The 27,896-nt window shown below is 45.4% G+C and overlaps 2 protein-coding genes across 2 annotated transcripts in view; one reads left to right on the top strand and one right to left on the bottom strand.

Annotated features, from left to right (window-relative positions):
- Window positions 1–27,896, bottom strand: part of LOC147737882 (uncharacterized) — a 540,045-nt gene that overhangs the window by 287,822 nt on the left and 224,327 nt on the right. The window lies entirely within an intron of this gene.
- The window catches only part of LOC147737883 (uncharacterized), a 74,196-nt gene that overhangs the window by 36,098 nt on the left and 10,202 nt on the right, over window positions 1–27,896 (top strand). Inside the window, exon 5 of the mRNA XM_086948192.1 lies at window positions 20,041–20,052. Coding sequence (XP_086804318.1) covers window positions 20,041–20,052 — 12 coding nt within the window. The remainder of the gene's footprint in view (window positions 1–20,040; window positions 20,053–27,896) is intronic.

Here is a 27,896-nt window from a genome sequence, read left to right on the forward strand (position 1 = left end):
GAGGAAGAACAGGCGGAAGAATAGGTACGGCAGGGACCACAGGAGCTGCGGTACCCTGTACGTACGGAGGTGGCGACTTCATAAGATAAGACATTAAAGGATCCTCAACTGACTCTTCCTTCTTTTCCGACTCCGTAGGCAAAGCAGGATAACATTTATCTATGGTCATACGCTGTAACCTATCAAACACTTTCTTTTCCCTAACCTCCTTATCATGCTGAAACTGCTCTGCTTTCTTTACAATAGTACCAGCACTATCTCGCTGATCTTGTTTAGTCTGTCTGATTTCTTTCTGTCGGGCTTCTTTACGCCACAACCGAAAGGCATCAAACATGGCCGGCCTTGACTTTTTCGCGAACAATTTAACCTCTAGATTATCTAAGATCGGGGCCTCGAAGCTACCATGTGGTGGCCAGCGAAGGTCGCCGTCCTTTTTCGTGTATCTAATCCAATAATCGTTAAAGGTAATTGGGCCTAGCCCATGTTTACTGTACAGTTCATAAGTGGGAGTTCCAACCGGAGGTATCGGACACGAGTCCTCCAGTCGGGAATCCGTACCACAAGGTCTAAAACAACTAAACAAAGTACTGCGACCAGGCATCTTGCACACTAGCCGAGTTTCACAAACTTCAAGGGTTACGGGATTTACCAAGTCCCAGCAAAAAACAAAACAAAACCCTCGGTTTTTGGCGGCTGCAGTCGTCAAACAACACAACAAAGTACCAAGTACTACAAATGCAATGGAACCATGCAACCACTAAGTAACCACAACCAAGAACTCTGGGAGCGACCCACAAATACTTAACTCAAAGATCGATGGCGTCACCAGGAAGGCCCGTCAATCGTCTCGCTCTACCAAGGTCTACGCCAGGCGCCAAAACAGGTCTACAGTCAGGGCAGCAGTCCGTCGCAGCCGTCAGGAGGCGGGAATCTTCGCGGGAAAAGTCTTCGGGCCACTTATTTCGACAACAGGATCGATGAAGCGGAGTGCACCTTCCCTCGGAGATTTCACACGAAGTTCCTCACGATCGTCGGGCTTGGACCGGTACCACTGATGCAGCCCCACGTTGGGCGCCAACTGAAGGACTGGGTTATTTAGAACCCAGCGGTGCCAGGGCACAACACCTGAAACCTTCGTGGGTAACCTGCTCCGGCGTACGAATCACAGAGACACGGGACACTTCCTTCGGCGTCAAAGATTCAAGGTTTATTTGCTGCAGGGAACACAGAAGTCACGACAAGTACATCTTGTGCAACTTGGGGAGACTGCTTCAAATTGGTTCTGTGGATCGCTCCTTTTATACAGTTTTTACCCATAGGACAACATGGTACACAAAGGTTTACAACCCGGTTCCCACCATCATCCCCCAGAGGGGTCGCTTTGGTCACTTTGAAACACATAAGGTCCGGAACATAAGTGCGGAAACATTTGGCGGTTCCCAACTGTAAAAACCCATCTTCCCACCATTAGCGAATTCCAATCAGCAGTAAAACAGATCGAAATAGGAACAAGGACAGGTGCAGAGGAAGACGGAGACAGTGGGGAAATCGGAAAGGGTGTAAAAGGGGAGGTATCGAGAAACACGAGATACAGGCATCAAAAGGGAAGTGCCAAATGAGATGCACGGCTGAGACAATAAGTCCGTGCGGCAAGATGAGCCTTAAGCGGCGCCATCTGCCTTACAGTAGCATCCCCCTCGTCATAAAGACACTTACAAAGAACATGTGTCTTCCGCAAATATCTTGGGAGTCCCAGGGTCGCGAAGCGGACAACGTCTGTTCGCTGGCTACTTGAGGGCAAGAGACAAAATGGATGCCGTATCTAAGATGGAACCCGTGGGTACAGATAGAAATACCCACGTAACAGACGAACGGTTTAGGTTAGCACAGCGAAACTGCGTACACCCACTAAACTCGTCATTTGCGGTCCATAGATACCAGACTCGACTATATTCGTACGAGTCGAATGCACCACTTACAATTGTCACGGAACCTCAGTACGGCACTTTACCCCACTTTATGGCACTGAACAACCCTCTATTTCACTGTTATGTTATGTTATGTTAACAAGATTTTATATAGCGCTTGTACACCCAGAGGTTTCATGGCGCTGACTGACAGATACTTTGGTGGTCGGAGAGTTATGCATGGGCCTGAGTGAACAACCAGGTTTTAAGCTGTCTCCTAACACTAAGAGATTGGTGCAGGAACAGAATTCTAAGGGGAGGGAGTTCCATAGTTTGGGGGCAAGGGTGGCAAGCCTGCGTCCTCCCTGGCGTTGGAGCTTGAAAGGGGGAATGATCAGGAGATTTTGGTTGGCAGACCGGAGGCTACGAGAGGGAGTGTATCTAGACAGGAGATTGTTAATGAATTGGGGACTGCGAGCGTGAAGGGACTTAAAGATAATGCCGACCGTTTTGAATATAACTCGTTGGGAGATGGGGAGCCAGTGAAGTTGTTTTAACAGAGGCCTTGCTGACTGCCAACCTGGCAGTCGATGAATCAATCTGGCGGCCTGGTTTTGAGCCATCTGGAGGTGCTTACTAAGAAAGAGAGGGAGATCCAGATAAATAGAATTGGCGTAGTCCAGGTATTACAGTACAAGAGCTATCATCACCTGGATCAAGGCCGGCTGGGTTAGCATCCGACTGATCTTCCTGATCCTGCAGAGTTGGAAGAAGCAGGAGGACACTACCGTGCTTACTCGGGTTTTCAGTGACAGATCTTTGACAATGGACACCCCTAGGCTTTTGACCGAGGTGGAGGGAATGGTAGGAGAGCCAAGTTTTGGTGGCCAATAGTGTGGGCCCCAAAATAATTGACTTTTGCCATTGAGGACTAGTTCGGTCTTGCCGGGGTTTAATTTCAGCTGGTTAGAGTCCATCCATGATGGATGTGTAGCATAGTGCTCTGAAACTCCTGAATGGATTCAGGGGAGTTGTCGATAGTGAAGATGAGTTGAAGATCGTCGACATAGTTGTATGTGACTGTATGCTCTTACACCCCAGTGTACACCACTCTATGACTTTCCAACACTCTAAAACACACCACTTCACTAAAATGTAGAAAACACCGCTCCAATTTATAACAATTTACTCCCTTCTCTGCACCTACACTACCCTGCACAACCCTCTATTCCACTTTATGCCCTTACACCAGAGTTATTCAAACTGTGGGGCGACCCCCCTGGGGGGGGCGCAACGCCATCTCAGGGGGGGCACGCACTCCACCAGCACCATAAAATTTCACCTTTCATTGTTTTCCACGGCGGCGAGGCAGAGTGGAGCTGCAGGGACCCTATGAAGGGGTGAAGACTATCAACACCTCATTAACATGTCAAAAGGTCTTTAAAAGACGGGAAACACCCATTACATCGATGTCAAAAGATCACGGTGCCATCACACCACGACTTTTACATTGCAGTATCGTTTGATTCGCATGTATTCACTATGCATGCGACAACGGCGCGATGCCTTTAACATCGCATGCGATTACAACGCTTACCGCGACTGTCAACTTATTGTAATGCATTAACTTAATGTAATGCGGTGTCAAATGCCAAACACAAGCACGAGGCTAGGTTCCTGCAGTGTCAACTTATTATAATGCACAAGAGGTTCCTGCTCTGGTCGAGGCTTTGGAAACATGCAAGTACGGCATGAAAAACAAAACACAAGCACAAGGCTTTGTGAAATAACTATAATTATGCATGAAATAAGTATAATTCTGCATTACATTATTGTGTGCCAAGAGGTTGGTGGTGGATGTATGGGTGATGGGGTGGATGGATGGATGGATGCCTGATGGATGGATGGGTGCATGATGGATGCATGGATGGATGCATGGATGGATGATGGATGGGTGTATGGGGTGATGGATGGATGGATGCATGATGGGTGGATGGGTGAATGATGGATGGATGCATGATGGATGGATGGATGGATGGGTGCATGATGGATGCATGGATGGATGATGGATGGGTGGAAGGATGGGTGCATGGATGCATGATGTGTGGGTGGTGGATGTATGGGGGATGGATGGATGCATGATGGATGGATGGATGGATGAATGATGGATGGATGGATGCATGATGGATGGATGGATGGATGGATGGATGGATGGATGGATGGATGGGGGCATAATGGATGGGTGGATGGGTGGGTGCATGATGGATGGATGATGGATGGATGGGTGGGTGGATGGATGCATGGATGATGCGATGCCAAACACAGGCACGAGGCTTTGAAAACATGCAAGTACGGCATGAAAAACTAAACACAAGCACGAGGCTTTGTTCCTGAGGTTCCTGCGATGCCAAACACAAGCACGAGGCTTTGGAAACATGCAAGTACGGCCTGAATAAATGCGGTGAAATAAAAAATGTGGTGAAATAAATGTAACTCTACAATGCTTCTCAGTGGAGAGCATAGTCTTTTAATGGTACTCATTTTATTGACCACAGAAGTTTCTTTGAGGAGGCTTTGCAAGAATTAAGTGGAGAACCCGTTACAATTTGCACACAGTTTATCTTGAAAAATGTCGTTTTGGACTGTGTAGTAAGCCTCTGTCATTTCACCGCACCAACTCGCAAACCTGCAGTTTTCTAAACACTCTTACTGTATTTAACATTATTAGCAAGATATGGACTGGGAAATGCGGATGACGGTCGATTATGTAGAATACCAGGTTCCAGAATTTTTTGTCAAGTGGTGGGGGGCCCGACATCTAAATAAATTCAGCTGGGGGGGCTCAACCTGAAAAAGTTTGAAGACCTCTGCCTTACACCCTACTGTAAAACACTGTACTCCCCTCTACGACACTTTCTAACAATTTAAGACACACCACTCCAGGCTACTGTAGAAAATGCCTATCCAATTTATAACAATGTACTCAACTTTATACTATGCCTGCTACTCTAGTACACTGCACACACTGTACGACACCATGCCAACACACTATATAACAATTTACTCCAATGTACACTTTACCAGTCCACTGTACTCTACGATACTCCACTCCACTTTACACCACTCCATTCTACCCCATCCAATGTACAGCATTCCACTCTACACTATTCCTCTGTAAGCCACTCCCCTGTACCACATTCCAGTCTACTCCACAACTACACAACACTATACTCTATTACAGTACTCTGTACAACACTCTACTCCCCTCCACTCTACCATACTCCATTTACTAACAGTCTTCTTGACAACAGTAAACTGTATGATTTGAAACATATTTTTTATTAAAAATAAATCACCATTGAAATTCATAGAAAAAGAAAAAAGGTAAACTTTTTTATAGTTAGCAACATTTTATTTATTCTTTCTATACACACCAAAATGAAAATACACAAGCATTACAAATTCTTAAGTTGACACCACCTTTATTGTAAATGTATTTATTCTTTATCTGCAAACCAAACTTAAACCACACAAAAAACAAATTTCTAAACGTATACCTTTAATTTATAATTTACACAACAGTGGCAAATTATTAAAACTCGCGCACCTCCATACACAGTGGGCCCGATTCACACAGGCAATCTGAGACAAAAATCTAACTTTACGACTTTTGGTATTCACAGCGGTCATTTACGATTTGTATCTTTATGTCTGCAGTCGGGCATAAATCTCCCCTTAGCGTTTACTGAAGTGCTGATACTACAGTCATCACTGAGGGGAGCACAAACAGTGTCCTGCATGTAGCATGATGCAAAGGAGCAAACTTTTCTGGGATATGATGTAGTATCCCGCCGTACCCTTTGCCCTGCCCAAACTGAATTTCATGACCTCCATTACCATTTACCATACATACCTAATGTTCCTTTCAGTAAAAATTGCATTACAGCCCACTGATTACACTTCAGCCGACCCGAGCCAGAGAGTAAGGCTTTAGCCGGAGAGTACAGCCTGGCTGCGGAGAGTATGGCCAAAGCCGGAGATTCCGGCCCAATTGCGGACGTGAAGATACAACTCGTAAATTACCTCTGTGAACACCAAAAGTTGTAAAGTTAGACTTTTGTCTCAGATTACCTTTGTGAATCGGGCCCAGAGTATTTGACTTGGTAGACACACTACAGTAACTATAACTCGTGCCTTCTGCATGCACTACTTCTACTGTTTTATTTTATATCACTTATACTGTCTAAAATAATAGTATTTAGAAGAACAGTTATGACATTGCGGATAAAATCTTTTGTGAGAACAGAGTGCATGGTAGAGTGGCAAGTTATAGTTAGAGTAGCTTGGCTACTGAATACACTCTGTATGGAGGTGCATGAGTTATAATAATTTGTTGTTTTCTTTAAAATAAAGTTCTTCAATAAGGATTTGTTTTACCCAGACATAAGCCCCTGAACAAGTAACCACGGTGGATCATGCTTTTTAGGTCTAACTTGATGGCGCTGCTTTTTGCACACCCACCTGTTGTATTCAAGTTGTGCATTGAGTGAGCTTTGGCTCCAACCAGAGGAGAATTACTTCATCACCTCAAGCTATTGGCTCTTTAGTGGGATTATTCCTCCTCTTATGGAATATTTTTTTTTCCATGCTTCGAGGACTATTTCACATCTGAAAAGTATACTTCATTATCACAATATTTTTTTAAATCTCATAAATGCATTGTGTACTGAACGCAATCATTGTTATTTTGTTTTTTCACTCCAGCAGGCTTTTCTTTCATTTGTGAGCCTGGACACAAAATGCACCCATGACCGGTTGGCTTTGCCAAAGCCTGTTGTGATTTGGTGTTAATTTGTTGGGTAGTTTTGATATCCGGACAGTCGGTTTGGTGGGAATCCTGATCTACTGGGAATTAAAAAAAAAAGCATTCTAATTGGCTGAGATGGCTTTTTTTGTTGGTCTACTTGAGACTGGTCCCGTGGGAGTGAGCGATGTGACTGGCTGGCCGCAACATCGAGAGAAATGTTGCGGCCGCACTTACAGGACATAGAGACTCGGTTCCTGTATCCTGCATGTCACAAAAAATAATACATAAGGGGGCAGGGTAAGAATACCCTAATCTAATTCCCCGCCTGGCACAAAATTCATAAAAAAGAAATATGGGTTGTTATTTTAGTTGTCATCAATGATGTCATTTAACGTGTCATAAGTGATGTAATATGGAAGGTCTTAAGCAGTGATTGGTGGCGGCGAGAGTTATCGTTAGCTCAGTAGACTATATCTGGTGAATTTCAGTGTTTTCTAAGTTTCAAATGTAACATTATAACTGACATTATCATCTAACTATTAATTTAACCTATGGTTTTTGCACAGTGAATTTCTGAGTTTTGTTTAACGTAAAGTAAGATATTACTCTCAAGCCTAACCATAATGTCACTTAAAGTTCTGCAATTATCCTTTGAGCACTCCAAGTCTACAGTAGTTTGATGTATGATAGTCCAGTCACTGACGATGTTCAAATTCTTCTTTATTATACCTCTAGACAACACGTGTTTTTTCTTGATACAAATTCATTGGGGCTAGAAAACCAAACAACATATAAAAAAGTTACCAACAAAATCTACCAAAAATACCATTAATAGAGTAACCACAACCAAAAACAGTCACTGATAAATTCATACCAAAAGACCATCTACAAGAGTATTTATCAGTTCATGGACGGTTATTTAGTTCAAAAGCAACTACAAGGTGTACCAATGTGTTCACCAGTCAGGTAACAGAAACATACGTAGAAAGAAAGACCCAAAATGCGCCACAACAAACAGGTTCTTTCTCATCAAGAAGAAAAAGACACTCCAAAAGTGTACACACTTAGAGCCCATGGGCATGGAGAGCACCACAAGATGTCCAGTGTACCAGTGGAAAAGTCCTGGTCAGTTCTATCCAAAATCCATCATAAAATCTGTATTTGATTCAGAAATGTTCAATCCTTTTGAAACAAAAGTTTTACGCCATGAAATATACAATCACACTTAAAACTCCACTCCTGAATTAATGCAAGCACTCTCGCAATCACGCTGTGTATACATAATACATAAATACCATCTGTGACACTCACCCTAAACAAATGTTATGTAACTCTGTGTTTAAATATTCGCTTGTGCACAAATCAGGCTACCACTCAAACCCGCTTTAAAACAGACCAGCCAACGCAATTATAAAAATACATTAACACAACCGAGATTCCCTAAAATTATAAATTCCTTAAATTAAAACAAACTGCATATCCATCTCGCTGACAGCCTAGTAAAGCCCCATCTGTGTGGCGTGCTGGATTGCAAATGCCGTATTTGTATTGTGTGTCTTAAGACCATCCATGTCTGTGACTAGTGTTGCCATCTCAGCTGGTTTTAGGTGTCAACCCCGTCTGTCATATCTAAAAATCTAAAACCCCCCAGGTCTTTACAGGTATAAATGCTTGTTTATGTGAAATGTATTCACTGCTGAAGCCTGGAGGCGGCGTTTCCGTCAGCGGCCACTAGAGGGCGCTCCTCGCCTGCTGATGAAACCCACTGAGCTGCACATTGTATGAAAGTAGAAGGGTTTCCTCTTCCCGGTCAGCGGTGGCAGAGACAGCACCAGCAGTGGATGCTGACATCACTTCCGGCCTCTCCTGGTGTGTTCAGCCTGCTCCAGAGGAGGAAGGAGCCCTGTCTGTCTGTGCAGTTACCTTCATCTACAGATCCTCACAGACCCCCCTCAGACCCGCCCCTGCCCCCCTCAGACCCCAGATCTGCCCCCCTCAGACCCCAGATCTGCCCCCCTCCCTCAGACCCCAGATCTGCCCCTGCCCCCCCCTCAGACCCCAGATCTGCTACCCTGGAGGAGGAGAGAGCTTGGACATGTATGCACAGGTCTCTGCTCAGGTAGGAGATTGTCAGCACCTTCTGCTGTGTTTGTAGAAACAGACTGAATAATCCTGGAGGGAATCTCTGCAGGAGCCGGGCTGAGCTGGGCTCTTCTATCCGGGCCCCCGGGGCTGAGCTGGACTCTTCTATCCGGGGGCCCCTGGGGCTGAGCTGGGCTCTTCTATTCTGGGCCCCTGGGGCTGAGCTGGGCTCTTCTATCTGGGGCCCCTGGGGCTGAGTTGGGCTCTTCTATCCGGGGCCCCTGGGGCTGAGCTGGGCTCTTCTATCCTGGGCCCCTGGGGCTGAGCTGGACTCTTCTATCCGGGGGCCCCTGGGCCTGAGCTGGGCTCTTCTATTCTGGGCCCCTGGGGCTGAGCTGGGCTCTTCTATCCGGGCCCCTGGGGCTGAGCTGGACTCTTCTATCCGGGGGCCCCTGGGGCTGAGCTGGGCTCTTCTATTCTGGGCCCCTGGGGCTGAGCTGGGCTCTTCTATCCGGGGCCCCTGGGGCTGAGTTGGGCTCTTCTATCCGGGGCCCCTGGGGCTGAGCTGGGCTCTTCTATCCTGGGCCCCTGGGGCTGAGCTGGACTCTTCTATCCGGGGGCCCCTGGGGCTGAGCTGGGCTCTTCTATTCTGGGCCCCTGGGGCTGAGCTGGGCTCTTCTATCCGGGGCCCCTGGGGCTGAGTTGGGCTCTTCTATCCGGGGCCCCTGGGGCTGAGCTGGGCTCTTCTATCCGGGGCCCCTGGGGCTGAGTTGGGCTCTTCTATCCGGGGCCCCTGGGGCTGAGCTGGGCTCTTCTATCCTGGGCCCCTGGGGCTGAGCTGGACTCTTCTATCCGGGGGCCCCTGGGGCTGAGCTGGGCTCTTCTATTCTGGGCCCCTGGGGCTGAGCTGGGCTCTTCTATCCGGGGCCCCTGGGGCTGAGTTGGGCTCTTCTATCCGGGGCCCCTGGGGCTGAGCTGGGCTCTTCTATCCGGGGTCCATGGGGCTGAGCTGGACTCTTCTATCTGGGGGCCCCTGGGGCTGAGCTGGGCTCTTCTATCCGGGGCTCCTGGGGCTGAGCTGGGCTCTTTTATCCAGGGCCCCTGGGGCTGAGCTGGGCTCTTCTATCTGGGGCCCTGGGGATGAGCTGGACTCTTCTATCGGGGGCCCCTGGGGATGAGCTGGGCTCTTCTATACGGGGACCCCTAGGGCTGAGCTGGGCTCTTCTATCCGGGGACCCCTGAGGCTGAGCTGGGCTTTTCTATCCGGGGACCCCTGGGGCTGAGCTGGGCTCTTCTATCCGGGGCCCCTGGGTCTGAGCTGGGCTCTTCTATCCAGGGGCCCTGGGGCTGAGCTGGGCTCTTCTATCCAGGGGCCCTAGGGGGCTTTCCTTTCGGCCCTGGGGTGTTGTTTGTGGATCTGGGGATATGTGTGCTGCTGCACTGCATCTTACTGCACTATGAGGAATCTGTGCAGGCTGCACTGTACGTCACTGCACTGTAAGAAATCTGCGTGCACTGCATCTTAGTGCACTCTGAGAAATCTCGGCATACTGGACTGTATATTACTGCACTATGACAAATATGTCCCACTGCATCTTCCTACACTGTGAGGAATCTGTGCCCGTTGCACTGATCTCTACTGCACTATCCATGCATCCTACTGCACTGGGAGAAAGCAGTGCATGCTGCACTGCTTTTTACTGCATTGAGGAATCTGTGCACACTGCTTTTTTACTACACTTTACAAAATCCGAGCACACTGCACTGCATCATACTGCAATATGAGGGATCTGTGCACACTTTACTGCATCTTACTACACTTTAAGAACTCTTTTCATGCTGCGGTGCATTATACTGCAATATGAGGGATCTGGGCACACCGTACTGCATCTTACTACACTTTACGAAATCTGTGTACGCTGCACTGCATCATACTATAATATGAGGATCTGTGCACACTGTACTGCAGTTTACTACACTTTAAGAAATCTGTGCACGCTGCACTGCATCATACTACAACATGAGGGATCTGTGCACACAGCACTGCATCTTACTACACTTTAAGAACTCTTTTCATGCTGCGGTGCATTATACTGCAATATGAGGGATCTGGGCACACCGTACTGCATCTTACTACACTTTAAGAAATCAGAGCACGCTGCACTGCATCATACTGCAATATGAGGAATCTGTGCAGACTGCACTGCATCATACTATAATATGAGGGATCTGTGCACACAGCACTGCATCTTACTACACTTTAAGAAATATGTGCACGCTGCACTGCATCATACTGCAATATGAGGAATCTGTGCAGACTGCACTGCATCTTACTACACTGAGTAATCTGTTCCCACCACACTGTTTTTTTTCTGCTTGACTGCAATATATGGGTTGCATAGTTGCATTGCTTTTTGTTGTACTGACGAATCTGTGCACACTGCACTGCTTTTTACTATGCTCTATGTACACACTTCATTACTTGTAATTGACTATGATAAAGCATTGCATGCGGCTGTTTACTGCACTATGAGAAGTATGGGCACACTGCACTACTGTTTGCTACACCTTGAGAAATAATGGGACGCTGCACTGCCTTTTACTATTCGAGGAGAAATCAGCATACATTTCAGTTATGTTTACTGTACTCTGGAATCTGTACACACTACGCTGCTGTATGAAAAATATGTGCAAAATGGATTGTGCATTCTGAACTGCTGTTCAATACAATTTGAAAACATCTTTTACCACTACTGAGATTTGTTCTGATCAATGAGAAATGTGTGCGTACCTCACATCTTTTCTGATTCACTGTTAGTGCACTATTAGCACACTACACTATAAGAAATCTATACAGGCAGTACTTATGTTCACTATGATTTGAGAAATATGTGCACTGCATTGATTTTTATTGCACTTCGAGCCAGATGTACGGCCATTTCATTTTGCGAGTCTCTAATTCCGATTTTGTGCGATTCGCAAATCAAGACTAATGCAATGCAGTGTACTTAAGTGTCTCAGACACATTTAGCAATGCCCAATGGGGTCGCAAATGACCTACCTCATCAATATTCATGAGTTAGGCCGTACTTTGCATCCCATTGGGAATGGCCAATAAACACAGGGATGGTGGCCTGCTGGGGTCCTGAAATGAAGCCCGTTTTCCCATAAGAAAAGCCAGATACATTTAAAAAACTAAATGAAAAGTTTACTTTCCATTTTTTAAGAGTAGGACGTGATCCGTGGGGCCACTGGCTGCTCTTAAAAACATTTTGGCACCCACTTTCACAAAGGGGAGGGGGGCCCTTGGGGACCCTTTCCTATTTATGAAATATGTTACCATCCCTTTCACTGACTCAGTAAAATATGAATGTTTTGCAACCACATTCCGGTCCCGAAACGTTCATACATGCCCCGGCGACTCGTTATTAGGAATGGATGCCCTTGAAACACTTCTTCCTATTCGCGACTCTCAAACCCTATTTTGCAGGTCGGTAATAGGTTATCGACTTCCAAAATAGGGTCAGTACATTGGAAAAGCCATTTTAGGGGTTGCAAATGGCCCGATTCTCCATTACGACTGCTAAAAACGGTCATACATCTGGCCCTATGAGAGGCATTTACAGATTAAACAGGAAATCTGTACACACTGCGGTGCTTTTTACCAACCAGGAAATCTGTGCACTCTGTATTACTTTGACTGCACTACAAGGGACGTGCATTTGTTGACTGCACTGCTTATTACCATAATATAATAAATCTGTGCACATTGCACGCTATTTACTGCACTATGAAAAGTTTGAGTACGCTGACTGCTTTTACTTGTACCATGAGGGGAATTTACAGTGCACTGGTTTTTATATCACAACAAGGGAGGACTTTCAGAAGAAGAAAACTGTGCATGCTGCATTCATTATAACTACACTATGAGGGATGTATACAGAACAGGTAATCTGTACTCAGTGCACTGCTTTTTACTCACTTTATATGTGTAGCTTACAAAAGAGAAAGTTTGTGCTGTAGGTCCGTCCAAACGGGCCTTAGAGCAGCGTGTCTTCGTGGGCTTTCGACACTCGAGGTTGGGCTGGCCGCAGCTGCTTCTGTTTTTCAAAAGGTCATGAGGACAATGGTCGAAAACATCTAAAAAGGTAGTTATATTTCAGGAATACATCTTGATATTTGGCGATACAAAATATTTGCTTGACAAATATGTTAAGAGTGCTGTCCACCTTGTAATCCAGTGGGGTTACTATCAGAGAAGACACCTGTTTCTGTGGAGTAAATTAAGTTGAGCACCTAGGCCATGTGTTGACATCTGAAGGGATTAAACCCAAACCGTGCATTGTTTTTTTACTTTTTTTTATAAAACATGTTTATTGAAACAACAACACGCCTTCTGAATTTACAAGATACACATAGCAAAGTAGACAGACAATTCACCAACAAATCGGATATGTCATAATCATCATCAATTTTCAGTTCTCTTTCCCCCCACCCTTGCTCCCTTCCTTCCCAATTGGAGTGATGCGTCCTCCTGATCATTCACAGTCAATGGGCCACATACCATTCCCCGATAACTATTCAATTTCTCCCAGATCTTTGTCCATTTTTGGGGGCATCCCCTTCTCTCATAAATCGTTCTTTCCGCCTGCATACATCAGTCTAAGTCTGTCTTCCATTCCCTCACCGTCGGGGCCTCTACCGCCCTCCATTTCTTGGCTATACTGCGTTTAGCGATCATGATTCCCAGTTTTACTCACAGACGCTCCGCTTTCGTGAGATCTGAGTCCCCCCAGATATTCAACAGACACCATTTCGGAGATTTATTCTGAACCACATTATAAACTTCCCTAATGATCCTTAATATTGCTTCCCAATATTGCTGAAGTGGGGGGCACAACCACAGCAGGCGGAAGAAGGAACCCTCCCTTCCACAACACCTCGGGCACAGCGATGAGTCAAGTATCCCAAACCGCGCATTGTTGATCGTATTGTAAATGCACCACATCCGACTGATAATAAGCAACTCTGTTTTTTTTAGGACCTGACTGAATGCTTTAGGTGATTGTTTAAAAAAAAGTAGAATTTGAATGGTCTGCAATATATCAGCAAAGTTTTGACCGCATCAAACAAGCATTATCTCTGTTTTCGTGCTACAATCTTATGTGGAAGGATGCAACATTGTTGTGACTGTGGATGCTACTGCATATGGCATTGATTTTTTTTGCTACAAGTGATGGATGGGACGGAAGTCTCTGTAGGGTTTGCTTCCAGAAGCATGAAGGATTTGGAAACACTATATTCTGTAATAGAAAAATAAATGTTGGAATGCATTTGAAGTGTCGGCAAGTTTAAGCCATATGTCTTGGGAAGAAAATGTAGCTTGAGGACCGATCACAGACCACTCGTTGATATGTTGTCTAGAATCCAAATTGGGATCCTCAGCCAGATTATCTATCATATTATTGGAGTTTTAGTGTGATTCAATTGCAGGAGGAAAGAACATTAGAACTGACTTTCTGTCTTGGTTACCATTAGATTTGTGTTAAGCGGATGTTCAGGAAGCAATTGAGGCATGTATCATTGCCTAGATGATGTTTTGGTCATTTGTTCCAATATAATGGAATTGTGTGATCGGTTGAGGGAGGATACTGTATTGATCAAGGTCATACATTTTGGGAAATTTTTGGGGGGACAAGGGAAAAAACTTTGGAGAATTCTTTGTAATCTTATTGCAAGGTGGCGGATGAGTTACCTTTCGAAGGAGGATTGTTGGTAAGAGGCGATAAGTTAATTTCACAAGGATGTTTCCACCAAAAGATTTTTTGGAAGCAGCTCATGTAGGCCATCTGGGTATGAGCGCCACTAAGCGTAGGATAAGAAATGTTTTGGTTTTTTTTGGACCCTTCCCATGTTTTTACTTCCAATATGAGACACTTTATTGTCATGATGGATCATCTTTCCAGGCGGGTAGAAGCACGTGGAATAGCCGAACCCAACACAAACTCTTGTTTGTGAAGTGTTTGCTAAAGAAGGGACTCCTGAGGAGCTGCTCACTGACAATGGAGTTCAATTTACTTCTTCCACCATGACATAGTTTTTAGACAAGTGTGGAGTGAAACATTTATGCACGCCATTGTACCACCCTCAGGCCAACTAAAGAGGAGAGATTCAACAGGTTTCTAGTGGAGTGTATCCGGAGCGCGGTGTTGTCTGTGAAGTAACTAAAGGAGATTTAGTGTGGGTTTATAGATCTACACCTCATTCGATCACGGGTAAAGCACCTTTTAAACTCATGAGGGGGAGGAAAGAAGTGACCTCGTTGTTTCCCTCATTCGATCTCTGGTAAAGCACCTTTTAAACTCATGACTTGGAGAAAAGAGGTGTCCTAGTTTTGTCCCTCATTCGATCTCTAGTAAAGCACCTTTTACACTCATGAGGGGGATGAAAGAGTTGACCTCCTTTTTGAAGATGATGGGTCAAGGATGTGATGAATGTTTACAGCAAGTGATGATGCCGGGAAATTGAGTGACAAACAGTGTTGCTCGGTGTCAGAGGGACATGAGGTGTAAGGAAAAATATGTTCAGGAAGTCAATTTTGAAATGAGTGATTTGGCATGTGTCAGAAAGGCCCCATTTGTTAAGAAAGGCATCTTCGAAATTTTGAGATTCTGTTAGAGTCATCAAGATTAGAGGCAATGCTATTCGTGTTTCGAATGGGCAATAATGACATTTGGCAAGAGTGGCTAGAAATGGAAAATGTGAGAATGAAAGTGAAAACCATGTAAGTGACAACCAAGTGTCTGTTGCAGGGAATGGTGCAGAGTTCTTGGTTAAGAAGGAGTTCTCGTGTTATCAAAGTGCCTAAAAGATACGCTCCTCTTACATGTTGACTGAGTGGCATCTGGTTAGTTTTTCATATTTACCTTGGGTATTGCTTTTCTGTGGCTCTCTGGGTTGTTCTCTTGTCCTGTTTTGTGTGTGGAAGTGTCTCTGTGGATCTGTTTGTGTGTGTGTGTGTTAAAAAAAAGGGGAGAAAGTGTGTAGCCTCTGCAGATAGGATGCCTTTACTGTTCATTGTTATATGATGTAATACGGCAGTGTACAGACATTGGTCATGTTGGTGTTCTGTTATGGAATTTCTTATTTGATGGTTTAAACAGTGTTACAGATGCAAGGATCCGCTGGGCCTTCTACACCTGTAAAACTGGCTCTTCTGGAACTTCTCAGAACTCTACCCCCACCTTGTGGAATGGCGTTATTTCCACATGGATTCTACCCCTCGGTTTCGGGGTTTCTTGCCTGTCCTCCCCATACCCTCCTCATGTTTGCCGCCACTGACCCATACAGTAAATAGTGGTGGTAGGGTAGAGTATATCTGTTTACGGGTTTCACAAAGTTCCTTAGTTTTCCACCTGATACCAGTTCCCTAGCACTTTCAGACCCTTTCTCTCCCGCAACCCAGCCCCAATATCCCTCATGCGAGAGTTGTAGTAATGCGTGAGGTACTTCGCAATACGGAACCCTCATTTGTGTTCGCTGCAAGACCCAGGCCCATTGAAATTACAGGATATCCATCAAGAGACCAGAATATTTAACACTTTTGTGAGCATTAGGGCTAATCAATCTGGCCTATAGCATGTTACTGGCGGAGAGAAAGTGTACGCCAGTCGCTATCAAGCCCCCCCCCCCCCCAACGAAAATATCTTCAGTAAGCTGGCCATTTCAGTTGCGTCGCCAGGCAATTAAGTTCCAACTGTCAGGGACCGCTAACCCACCTCCATCAGTGGGGAGCCGTAGTTTGATTAATGCCAGTCTACGACATCCTGTGCCTTATATGAGGTATATCAATAGGCTGTTAATCTCCCAAAAGATGGATTTTGTGAGCCAAATTGAGCGAGCTGCAAAGTAATACAAGAGACTGGGAAGGAAAACCATCTTCGCAGTATCACCCTGCCTGTGACAGATAGAGGAAGTATTAGCCAACAATGTATGGAAGACTGCAAAAATCTGTGCCATTTGAAGATTGGCCAAGATCGGCCAAGTTGTAGTAAATATGAATGCCCAGGAAGTATAATGTGACTTGTTCAGAGAAGAGATCCTGCTTCCTTTCTCGCAGAATAGCGTCTGTTTTCGGAGCGTGTGTCAGGAAGGCATTCGACTTATCCCAATTCACCTGGACTCCCAACATCTGGCTAACATCATCCAAAGCGCTAAATGCGTGATCCACATTTGTGTGTTCCCCACACTGGTACACTTATAGATCATCCCCGTATAGGGAGATATAGTTAGGGTGTTCGCCAATCACTGTATCTCGATAATGATGGGTGGTGCAGAGTGTCGGGGCCAGGGTTCAACAGCCAAGGCAAATGGCACTGGCATCAGCGGGCAACCCTGTGTGGCATCGCTCTCTATCCTATAGGGTGCTGATATCACACCCCATTTCGGACCGGAGACATCAGGGCCAAATATAGCAGACGTGTCCAGGTGATGAAGCCATTCCCCAGTCCCATGCTGGCCAGAGTAGCATCAAGAAAGTCTCAGCGTCAATAGTCACATGCTGTCTCTGTGTCAGTGTTGATCACTAGTGCTGTTGGAAAGTCCACTAATGGGGTATGGAGCATAAGGCGAATGTTAGGGATCAAACTGCGTTTATGTATAAAACCCATTTGATCCGTGTGAATAAGATCATCTGTATGGTTGCCCAGTCACCAACAATTTACTAAGTAGTTTATAATCTACATTTAATATGGAGAGGGGTCTATAGGATGGTATCTTATCACTCTACCCTTTTTTGTTGAGGGGTACAAACAGGAACTCCCCCATCATTCGTGGGAGATCCCCTGCTGCTCTTGCTGCATTATACAATGTAGTCAAGACTGCGGTAAGCGTGTCTACATACGATGCATACAATTCAAGATGCAACCTATCTGAACCTAGTACCTTACCCAGGGCTTTACTCACCCCCCCCCCCCTCCCTTACTTCCTGGATTGTAATATCACCTCCTAGGGATGCAGACACTGCCGGTGACATTTGCTGCGTACTTGCTGACAGAACATAATCCAGCACAGGCTGGGTGGGGGCCACATCAGATCACCAATAGATTTTGGAATAATATACAGCAAATGCCGCATTAATCTCGGCCAGTCCAGAATCAGTTATAACGGCTTTTAGTTGAAGTATTGTCTCACCAGATATTTGACCCTTCTAGCTCTCGCATGTACGCTGGCCGAGCATAAGACAGTATTTAAGCAGACTTATAACTCGTTAATCCAACATTGAAATGCGTGGGCAGTTGTATGTATTGCAGATATAGGCAGAGGGGCTGTGATCTATCTTAAATGATATCAGCCACGCTGTTAAAGTCTCCCCTAAGTACCATAGGGTAATGATGTACTTGGGTGAGGAGAGGCGTTAGGGAGGATAGGAAGGCTAGTTTGGCCCACATTGGGGACATAAATGTTCACACAGGCTATATCTTGCCATCTAATTTGCCTGCTAATATCATGTAGCGAAGTTCTGGCTCTAGGATCTCGATCTGCGAAAGAGATGGGGTCCCAGGAACCAGCACCCCCATAGCAAATGCTGAAGATGTGGTGGTAAAGAATTTCCTTCTTCATCGCTTCTGCTGCGCTAGGTCCACAAAGCAGTTCTGTTTAAGGTATCTGTGAGGGATGATGCAGATATATCACATACAGTCCCATTGCCCGACCCACAGTTGAAGTTTTAGGCATACCCAATTGGTGCGTTCCAGATATGTGGCAGAATGATATGCTTCCTGTGAGAGCTGATGCGCCATATGATATATTTCCATCTTTGGATGTCTCAGTCCGCCTGAAGTAGCTGCTTGGAGTTTGGACATGGCCAGTCCTGGGGTCTCACCTTGCCACAAGTACATTTTAATAGCTTCGTCTTTTAGGCATAGTTCTGATGCCGGGACCAGTATAGGCAGCACACTGAAAATGTAGTTAAACCTCGGGCTGCCACCATGTTCCCAGTTTGGACTCGTCCCACACAGCGAGAATTGCGGCTTGCTCCATTTAGTGAACTCCCTGTGCATTCAATCAGTCAGTGCAGTCATATTGTCTTTGATCATCGTTGGATAATCGGCAGTAGTCAAAATTCATGATATTTAATTTTGGTGGGATTTACCAAAATGGATGTGCACGGAGGGCTTCCCTCTTGGTATAGATCCTCAAGGGTAAGGCTTTTCTTTTGGGCCAGTTCATTTTGTACCTGGAAAATGCTGTAAACTCTGATATGGTGAACATCGGTGCTGGCTTATGGTGAATTTGAGTGGCTCTAGGGCGATCAGGAAGAGTATGGGTGAAAGAGGACATCCCAGCCTCGTGTATTGACCAATGAGTTTCTTTCCCTCCCTTTCCCTTTTGCTCTTCTCCTTCTTTCCGGCATTTATTTGTTCTCATCCATGTGCACACTTCACACTATCTGTTATATGCATGCTCAGAATTGAGATTTTCCTAAGTGTAGGTTCAAAGACTCAAGTATTATGCATTTCATCCCTAGCCATATCAGCATACACATTTCTTTTTTTGAAATAATGTTTATTAATTTTTCCTTTAACGTTCATGGGCTGTTAGTCAGTGGAAGGTATACATAATATGCCACGACAGCTTAGACAGCATTATATTCTCCACATCTGTTACAAATATGAAGCTGTTGACAGTTCTGTAGCATTCTATTGTACCACTATTAAGCAATGCAAACTTTACAAACTTGAGTTTGAACTTGCTTACAGTTATCAAGTGCCATGTGAGTTTGTTTTGAAGCTGGAATTATCCCACGAGAGGCAAATCTGGGGCGTAAGGTGGAGGTGAATGTCTAGTCCATACATACGGGATTCAGCAGCTACGAGCCGTGGACATTAATATATTTTCTGGGTTCTTCGGGATCCCGGCACCTGAACCATTCAGCCATACTAGAATCGTTGCTTAACAATGGTGGGATGCCCAATGTCCGAATTCTACCCCTCTGTGATTGGAGCATAGAGTTTCATGAGGGCAACCCAAACTCTGTCATTTCCCGAAACAATTTGCTCGGCAATGGGAATGGGAGAGCCGCAAAATAATACAACAGCCTCTGGAGTAGTAGCATTTTAGATGTGGCTGTACGTCCCATTGGGGAGTGTGGTAGTTCTGTCATTAGAGATTGCCCTTCCCAGGGCGCCATCTATTATATCTGCCTGCAAGTGGTATATTTGGATCCCAAGGTATTTAAAGGAGTCGTTTGTCCAAGTGAGGGGGGCCAGTGGTAAGGCCGCCCTTGGTTCTCGTGATTGGGGGGTCATCAGGAATAGGAGAGATTTTTCCCAGTTTACTTTGAGTCCGGAGACATGCTCAAAGCCTTCTAGCAGTTCCATCAGGTCAGCTAATACTGTCCATTGTCACCGGATATAGATCAGAGCGTCATTTGCATAAAGTAAGATGATATGCCGTTGGTTGTCTACCTTGATACACCAGTACACTGCTCGTTTACGCATTGTGCATACTAAGGGCTCCATCACCAGGGCAAAAATAATAGGGGGTACCCCTGTCTTGTGCTGAATTCAATATTAAATGACTGAGATAAATCGACCTGTCTTGACCCTTGATTGTCCTGCACTGTATAATAATCTGATCCTTTTAAAAAACATAGGGCAAATGTCGTATCTGGTGAGTGTCGCGCATAAGTATTCCCAACCTAGAGTGTCAGATGCCTTCTCTATATCTAGTGAGGCTATCCATGCCGATTTCTCTGATGTTGCGTGAACAGTCTAATAACTGGAAAAGTCGCCTCAAGTTTAGGCTGGTGTTTCTACCTTGGATGAATTGGTTTTGGCCCAAGTGCACCAGTAGCTGTGTGACCTCTGTCAGTCTAATAGCCTGAACCCTGCCCAATATCATTTAATCTGTGCTTAAAAGAGATGGGGGTGGTAGGATCTCATTCGCAATGGGTCCCTGCCCGGCTTTAGAAGCGCCACCAGAATGGCCTCCCGTAATGAGGCCGGTAGTGTGCCCCGATCGTTGCTGTATAGCCTCTGTTATCTCTGATTCTGAAATGGGCGATTCTACAATTTTGTAATGGCTCAGTGGAATCTGAGGGAGAGCTATTTGTTCTAAAAAGGATGGTAGCTCTGTCCCATCGTGAGTCGAGGGGTTGCTGTATAGGGATGCGTAATACTGCCGAAAAGCTATATTGAGCTTGGTCTGTGTGTTGACTGTTGGACTTGGCCCTTCTGGCAGGTTCACCCCTAAACTTTTTGCTTTGTGAATGTGAATAGGTGAATTGATTTTTGGTTTCTGCGTACTTTAACTGTGTCCCAGTGGAAAGTGCATGCACACTCTGAGTGTGTGGAGTAAGGTTGGCGTGCCCTCCCATAGGAATGCATAGGGAATGTCTGTGTCCCTGGTAGTTTCTGATGCGTGAGGTGTGCAGGCTCAAGTTTGGTATGTGCGGACTCGTGTGATTGAATGCTGCGCAATGATATGTGCGGCGTGTATGTGTCTAGTGTGGAAGTGCCACTTCTAGACATTGGTGTGTGTGTGCAGTAAGGGTGCTGGCGTGTGATTGGCTGGTGAGCCAGGCTCCATGAGTCATGATGGGTCTGTCCGGTGGTGAGTGTTGAGATTAGCATGCTGATGTGAGGGAGTGGTGCACCTGGGTCATGAATAGGGCTGGGTTTTTCCCCACACAATGCTGGCTCCACCCCCTGTGGTGCGTCTAATGACGCTAGCCCTGCCAGTGAATAGAGTGAGGGGCTGAGCACATCAAGGGTGCTCACAAACCAGCTGTGACTGGTCTTTCCCCTCACCCTGTGCCAGAACAAAGGATTGACCTGTATAAAAATGGGGCTGTGCCCCCACACAAACTGTTCTCTCCCAGGATCCTGAGGGGGCTGCTGCTGTTGCTGGGCAGGAGGACCGCCACTTGGATTGCCTCCCTGCCTGGAGGCTCAGTGAGCTGGCTCCCCTGCCTTACTTCATTCCTGAAGGACTTGTGCTGACCTGTATGCCCATAGCACCGTCAAGGCACACTAGATCTCATAATTAGTCCTCTTCTCTGATAATGCACATTCAAAACAAGGTGAAGAGGCTTTTCTGTTTTCAGTTTCTATGAGTTCTAATTTGTGTTGTTATTTTTCAGTTTTTTAAAAAATGTTTACTTTTTTGCTCCGTAAAAATTCCCAGAATGTTGAGTTTATTTCCTTCTCTTGCCTGTCCCTATTGCCATTTCTAATATCCATCTATCTTCTCCTAACTCTCGTTTTTGAATTTGCTCTTTCAGGTGATGTTTCAGTGTTTTGCTCACCTCCAAACCGGTCTTATTTCCCGTTGATCGCTTTCCGGCAGTCTAGTCCCAGGATGTGCAGGATGGAGGTATGTTTGCATCTCATTATCTCATAAATGTTTGATTGCAGCTGGCGAAAGGTTAATGGCCTGCATTTAACACACATTTCCCTATTGCTTTATTCTTCAAACAAACATTAAAGATTGTCTGAAATGGTGTTCAGTGCTGTGTTATTGGACCCAGTGTCCTACTACTCTGTTCTTTATCTCAAAATACTCCTGGGCATTAATTGTATTATTACTGTCTGTTCCCGGTCTGTACGTGCTCTACCTGGTCATAGAAGAGAAGCTGCTGAGGGATTAGCACACAGGCTACTACAGGCTCTTCGGACACAATGCAGTAACAATCCACTATCCAGCTACCCCACCTATCACCCGTTGACTCTCGCACCTTTTTAAAGAAAGAACACTTTGGCGCCAGCAGCTGTGCTGCTGTCGGAAGGACCAGCTGAAATAGTATAGACTTTTGGTGGCCTGCAGCACGCTTCAGATATTTTGCTGGTGCGTTTCACTCCATGGATTAATTTTATTCTACATTGTTGAGCTGTGCCTTTGGGATTTTGTGTGTATTTGAAAAGCAGTGCTAAGCATCTGGGCCTTTGCAAAAGCTGTGTAGAGACTGCGTACTTGTCGGGCATGTGTGAGTGTTGCAGAAGGCATTTCATCTTCGTGCACTGTTGTGGTGCATTCTCCATCTTGTGTAAACAATCAGCACACCTCAGTATTGTTCCATTAAATGTGGCCATGCTGGTTTGTACAGGTGACGTTGCAAAGCGTGAGTAGGAGGAGAGACCTATGGAAAGTCATGGGAAATCGTGGTTCGAAAATCTTGTTCACAGGCTTTGGGCTGGAAAAGGAATGTTGACACGTGAGGAGCAGGTGAATAAATGTAAGAACCGGGCCTACCTTTATGGATGAAAGAGTGGAGGGCAGCCGAGGTGTAGGGCTTCTGGACAGAGCCATTTCACTTAAGAGATGCTTTTAGGAGAGTGTTTCACGTGCTGGGCATGGTCCAGGAGTGAAAGGATGCTAACAGGCTTTGGCGCACCATCCGTGCACTCGCTACACAGACGTACCACAGCTTTCAACTATTAGAGCCATGCTGTTGTGCTATCTCACAAAGCACTAAAGTTAGAGGTGGGACAAGTCAACAACAGACCAGCTCAGCTCAGTCTCCTAGTCCAGCCGGTGATCTCCCACTCCAGTGGATAATACTGGCAAACTAAAAAAGCTAAAAAGAAATTGAGAGAAGTAAAACCACAAAGTAAATAAAATAAATAAACTGCTGCTCTACAGCATAATGTGGGAGTCATTTATCGATTTATTTAAAGATTTACATAGGAGAACATGACTTGAGAGGGTATCGGAGCGCTTTACAAATTATCAGGGTGCGAGAAAGAGGCAAGGCCGACAATCATAATCAATAGTAGCAATCACAGGAACAATACAGCAAGTAGCAATATCCAAGCAGGGAGAACTCCTATCAGGCCAAAATAGCGCAACATAAACAATTAGGGTATGAGAAACCGGTGGTGGCTGGCAAGGTTACCGATTGGAGGGGCGGGCAAATGGTTGGGGCATAAAATAAATACAAAACATTAATACATTAAATACATTGTTGAAAAAAACACCTGCTTGCGCAGGCAGGTCCTCCTCACACCAGTCCTCTTCTTTTCCAACATCACATCCAGAGCCCCAGCTAACCAATCCAGGCACTTCTTTCAGCATGAGAGAAGCTCTAGGATTGAAGGGAGCAGCGTCTCTGGGCGCTCCCGAGGACAGTAAAGGCATGTGCAGGCTCGCAATCCATCTGTCTAAGACGGCTGAGTTGAGAGGTTTATAGTGCTCATTACAGGCAGCCCGTCGGAAGACGGCCGGCCAATGGGACATGCACACTATAAACTAGTGCACAGGAAGCCCACCACTGCTGCCACTCACCAGGCCCGCCCCTTCCTGAGTCAGGCCAGGTAGACGAAAAATTAAATGGTAATTAATTATCTTCATTATGATGGTATTTTTCGTCTCTGGAGCTATTCTGGGGGCATTTAAGTGGGGTGACCCACTCTCCCTCCAATGGAGGAGCCGCCCGCAGAGACACAGGTAAGACAGGCAATAATAAACAATAATAACCATCACAACAACAGTAGCAAGGGAGCTTAAGCAAGAATTTCTTCATCAGTAGAACTTTCTGTTATTTTTTTGAAGATGCAGGTGAAGAGTTAATTCGGATTTCAGATGGTAGCGAATTCCAGATTCTCGGGGCAATGCCAGAGAAGGCTCGATTGTACGTTTTCTTCTTGAATTTCTGCAGTTTTAACAGTAAAGACAACGTGTTTGCGCAATGTACCTCGGGTGTTGGGGTGTGTGGCTTTGTGTGTCATGCAGGCAATTGAAAATGTAATTCTTGCCTCGTAAGGGAGTCTGTTTACTGATTTCAAATAAGGTGGGATGTGGTTATTACATTTAAATCCAGTAATAAGCCTTGCAGCTGAGTTGAGGGTGGAGCTTTGAAAGAGTTGGGATGCCAGAGACAGAGCGGAAGTTATGTAGATCAGTGTGGTCTGCTGTATTTTTTTTAAGAATGGACGTTATCTGTCTAGACTAGAGGCAGTCTGCTTCACTGCCTTGAATTAATGAATCATTTACTATTTTGATCCAGAGTGGGAGAAGAGGGGTTTTAATCTCACTGAAAAGATTTTAAGGAAGCGGATCGCTGAAGTGGTTTGACAGGATTTTTAATACGGTCATTTCATCAAAGGATCTGAATGAACTCCACACAGCAATATTTTTGGGTGTGTGTGCAGGACGCTCAGGCCACATGGGTCGGTGGGGGCTGGCATGTGAAGGCACTGGGGGGAGATACAATGTAGTCTCTAAATCACTTTCAATGTTTTTGTATTTCCCAGGAAGAAGGCGGCAAGTTCTTAGCGGTTAGGCTGCAGATTAGACCCAGAAAGCAGGTTGGGTTTCCTATTTGACTGCAATTTAACGAGTTCAAACAGTTTTTAGGTCGATTCCTGGCATTGTTTAGATGTTTCCTAAAAAAGTTTGCTTTTGAGCTATGTATGCATTTGTTGTAAATGATTCTTGGAGATCTCAGGCACTTGAGGTGTTGGAGCAAGGAGGAGAATCTCCATGACCATTCAGCCAATCTTAGATTGCATCTTTCCGTGTTTAGACTACCATTGTAACAAGGCTCGAAGTCTTTGGTGGATACTCATTTTAGTTGGAGGGGTGACATAGTCTAGAATGTTTGTTATTGAATTAGTGTAATGATCAGTAAGGTCCTGGACATCTGACATGACTTCGGGAGGGGGAAGGATAGAGTTGCTGATAGATGTTAGTTCATTCAGGTTTATGTTTCAAGGGTTCCTTTTCCAGTGTCTAATTTTTTTATTTGAACCTTTTTTTAGGACAGTTATGAGCAAAGTGATGCAGTGATGGTCTGTCCAATCACATGGAATGATAGATTCAAGTTGAATGGAATTAGCTTTAGAGATAATTAAATCCAAGGTCACTCCATGGTTGTGGGTAGGACTTTTGCATATTTGGATCAAGTTTTGGTCAGCTAGGAAGGTTTTTAGGCTAATCACTGATTGGTCATTTGGGTCATTCCATTAGAGGTTGAAGTTACCAAGGAAGATTTGGACGCAGTATACACCACAGTTGGTTGTGATGATTTCCATCATTTGTTCAATGCATGGGAGGTTATCTCCTGGAGGGTTAAAAAAACGCATGCAGTTTGAACCGAGGCCTATCTGTACTCAGGATATCGATGCCTAGATATTTACACAAGATGAGAGTAATGTTTTGTGTTGGCTTCATAGCGAGATTATCGCAGTGAGTTCAGGGGTTACCTCCACCAGGTCTGTTTTGTCTATCTAATCTGATGATGTCCTAGCTGGGTGGTGCTAGAATGTCGAGCGTTGGTGTGGAGGAGTCATTTAGACAAGTTTCAGTCAGGACTATGAGGTCAAGATCATGAGTAAGGAAAAGGTCAGCAATATCCACTGCATGTTTAGATGCCGTTCTGCAATTGAGTAGCGTACGTTTCAGGGGAGGTATGGCGACAGCGGAGGCAGCCTGAGTGATGGGAATTTACTTGAAGTTGGAATTGTTACCTGCTCTGGGATTGGGCCTAGGATCTCTAAGTGGATTCGACTGAAGGAGGAGGGAGTAAATATTGTTGTCCGATTGAGTATCTTTCATCCTGATGGGTCGGGTGGAGGCGTGGGGGTAGGTAATTGTCTTCCAGGTCAAATGAGGAGACGTTGCGATTGCCGAGATCCCATTGGATGTGCAGGGTGACATCCGTCTAACGTGATTGTTATTGGATTGCTAAAGGGAGTGTCTATTCTTACCCATCGGCCTGGTGGGACACCAACAATTAGCGAGCTCGGAGGTGAGGGATATTAGGCTTCGAACCTCAGCCGTAAGTTGATGAAGCTCCTGAGAGATCTCAGTGAGTTTAACGTTATTAGTAATGTGGGAACAGGAGGTCGTGATGTGGGCCAGGAGGCCAGGTGAGACTGCTCCGGTTTATGGTGTTAGGGAGAAGCTGCGTTGCTAGAACCAGGGGAGGGGGGAATAGAGTTGGAGTCTTGATTGAGGAGTGGGGGTCGGGGACACAAAAACAGATTGATGAGGACATAGGAGCCATGTTATTGGTCATGTTAGGGGGTTGCTAGAAAGCAAGTGTCAGGGTTTTTCCAGAAAGAGTGTCACAAATACATCAGAGCTGACAGCGGGGGCTCAGCACTTTCACCCATGCTTTTTAATCTACTCATCTCATGGAGCCCCAGGCAAATGCATTTGACTCAGCGAACATTCTATATCACCTATATGCGGACGACACTGAACTGTATATGAAAATCTCCTCACCAGAAGACTTTTTCTCCCTCAACGCTATTCCACAGAATACTCAAAGTTGGCTCACTGGCAACCACCTCATGCTTAACCCAAAAAACTGAATTCCTCCTCATCTCCCCACCCAATCACACACCCAAGATAGACTTATGGTTGAAACATCTAACTTCCTTTGACTGTGCTCCACACATCATTGACTCCGCGAAATCCCTGGGAGTCACCATAGACAAACACCTGAACATGCAGGCGCAAATCACTAATGCCATCATGGGAGCTAATCACCATATAGGTATACTAAGGAAACGTAAACCCTTCCTCCCACAGACCGACTTAAAAATGGCAATACAAGCCCTAGTGCTACCAAGATTAGACTATGGAAGCACCACTCTATGCAGTCTCCCCAAATACTGGCTGAACCCGCTGAGGGCATTGCTTAACTCTGCGGCCAAACTGGTATCAGCAACTAAAAGAAATAACCACATCTCTCCGACCTTGAAATTTCTGAACTGGCTGCCCTACGAGGCAAGAATACACCTAAAGATCGCTTGCATGACCCATAAAACCCTGTATAGCAATACCCTCAGTTACTTAGCTCTTAAGCTAGAGCAATCGGGAGGATGCAGATGACTGCGAAGTGCAAGTTCTCTACTACTGAAACCACAATCCTTCCATAAAAAGAGAACTGGTTGCAAAGAATTCTCAGGGATTGCACCGAAGATTTGGAACTCCCTACCTCCAGTGGTACGTGGAATCTCTTCCTTTACCTCCTTCAAAAAAGAAGTAAAAATGCTTCTAATGAACAAATTCACATCCTAAGACTTTAATTCTATTGTGACCACTAGTCACCTGTGCAATCCATATATTATATTATTGCCTACATCTTTTGT

This window comes from Lissotriton vulgaris, chromosome 1_1, assembly GCF_964263255.1.
Source record: "Lissotriton vulgaris chromosome 1_1, aLisVul1.2, whole genome shotgun sequence".
In the NCBI taxonomy this organism is placed as follows: Eukaryota; Metazoa; Chordata; class Amphibia; order Caudata; family Salamandridae; genus Lissotriton; species Lissotriton vulgaris.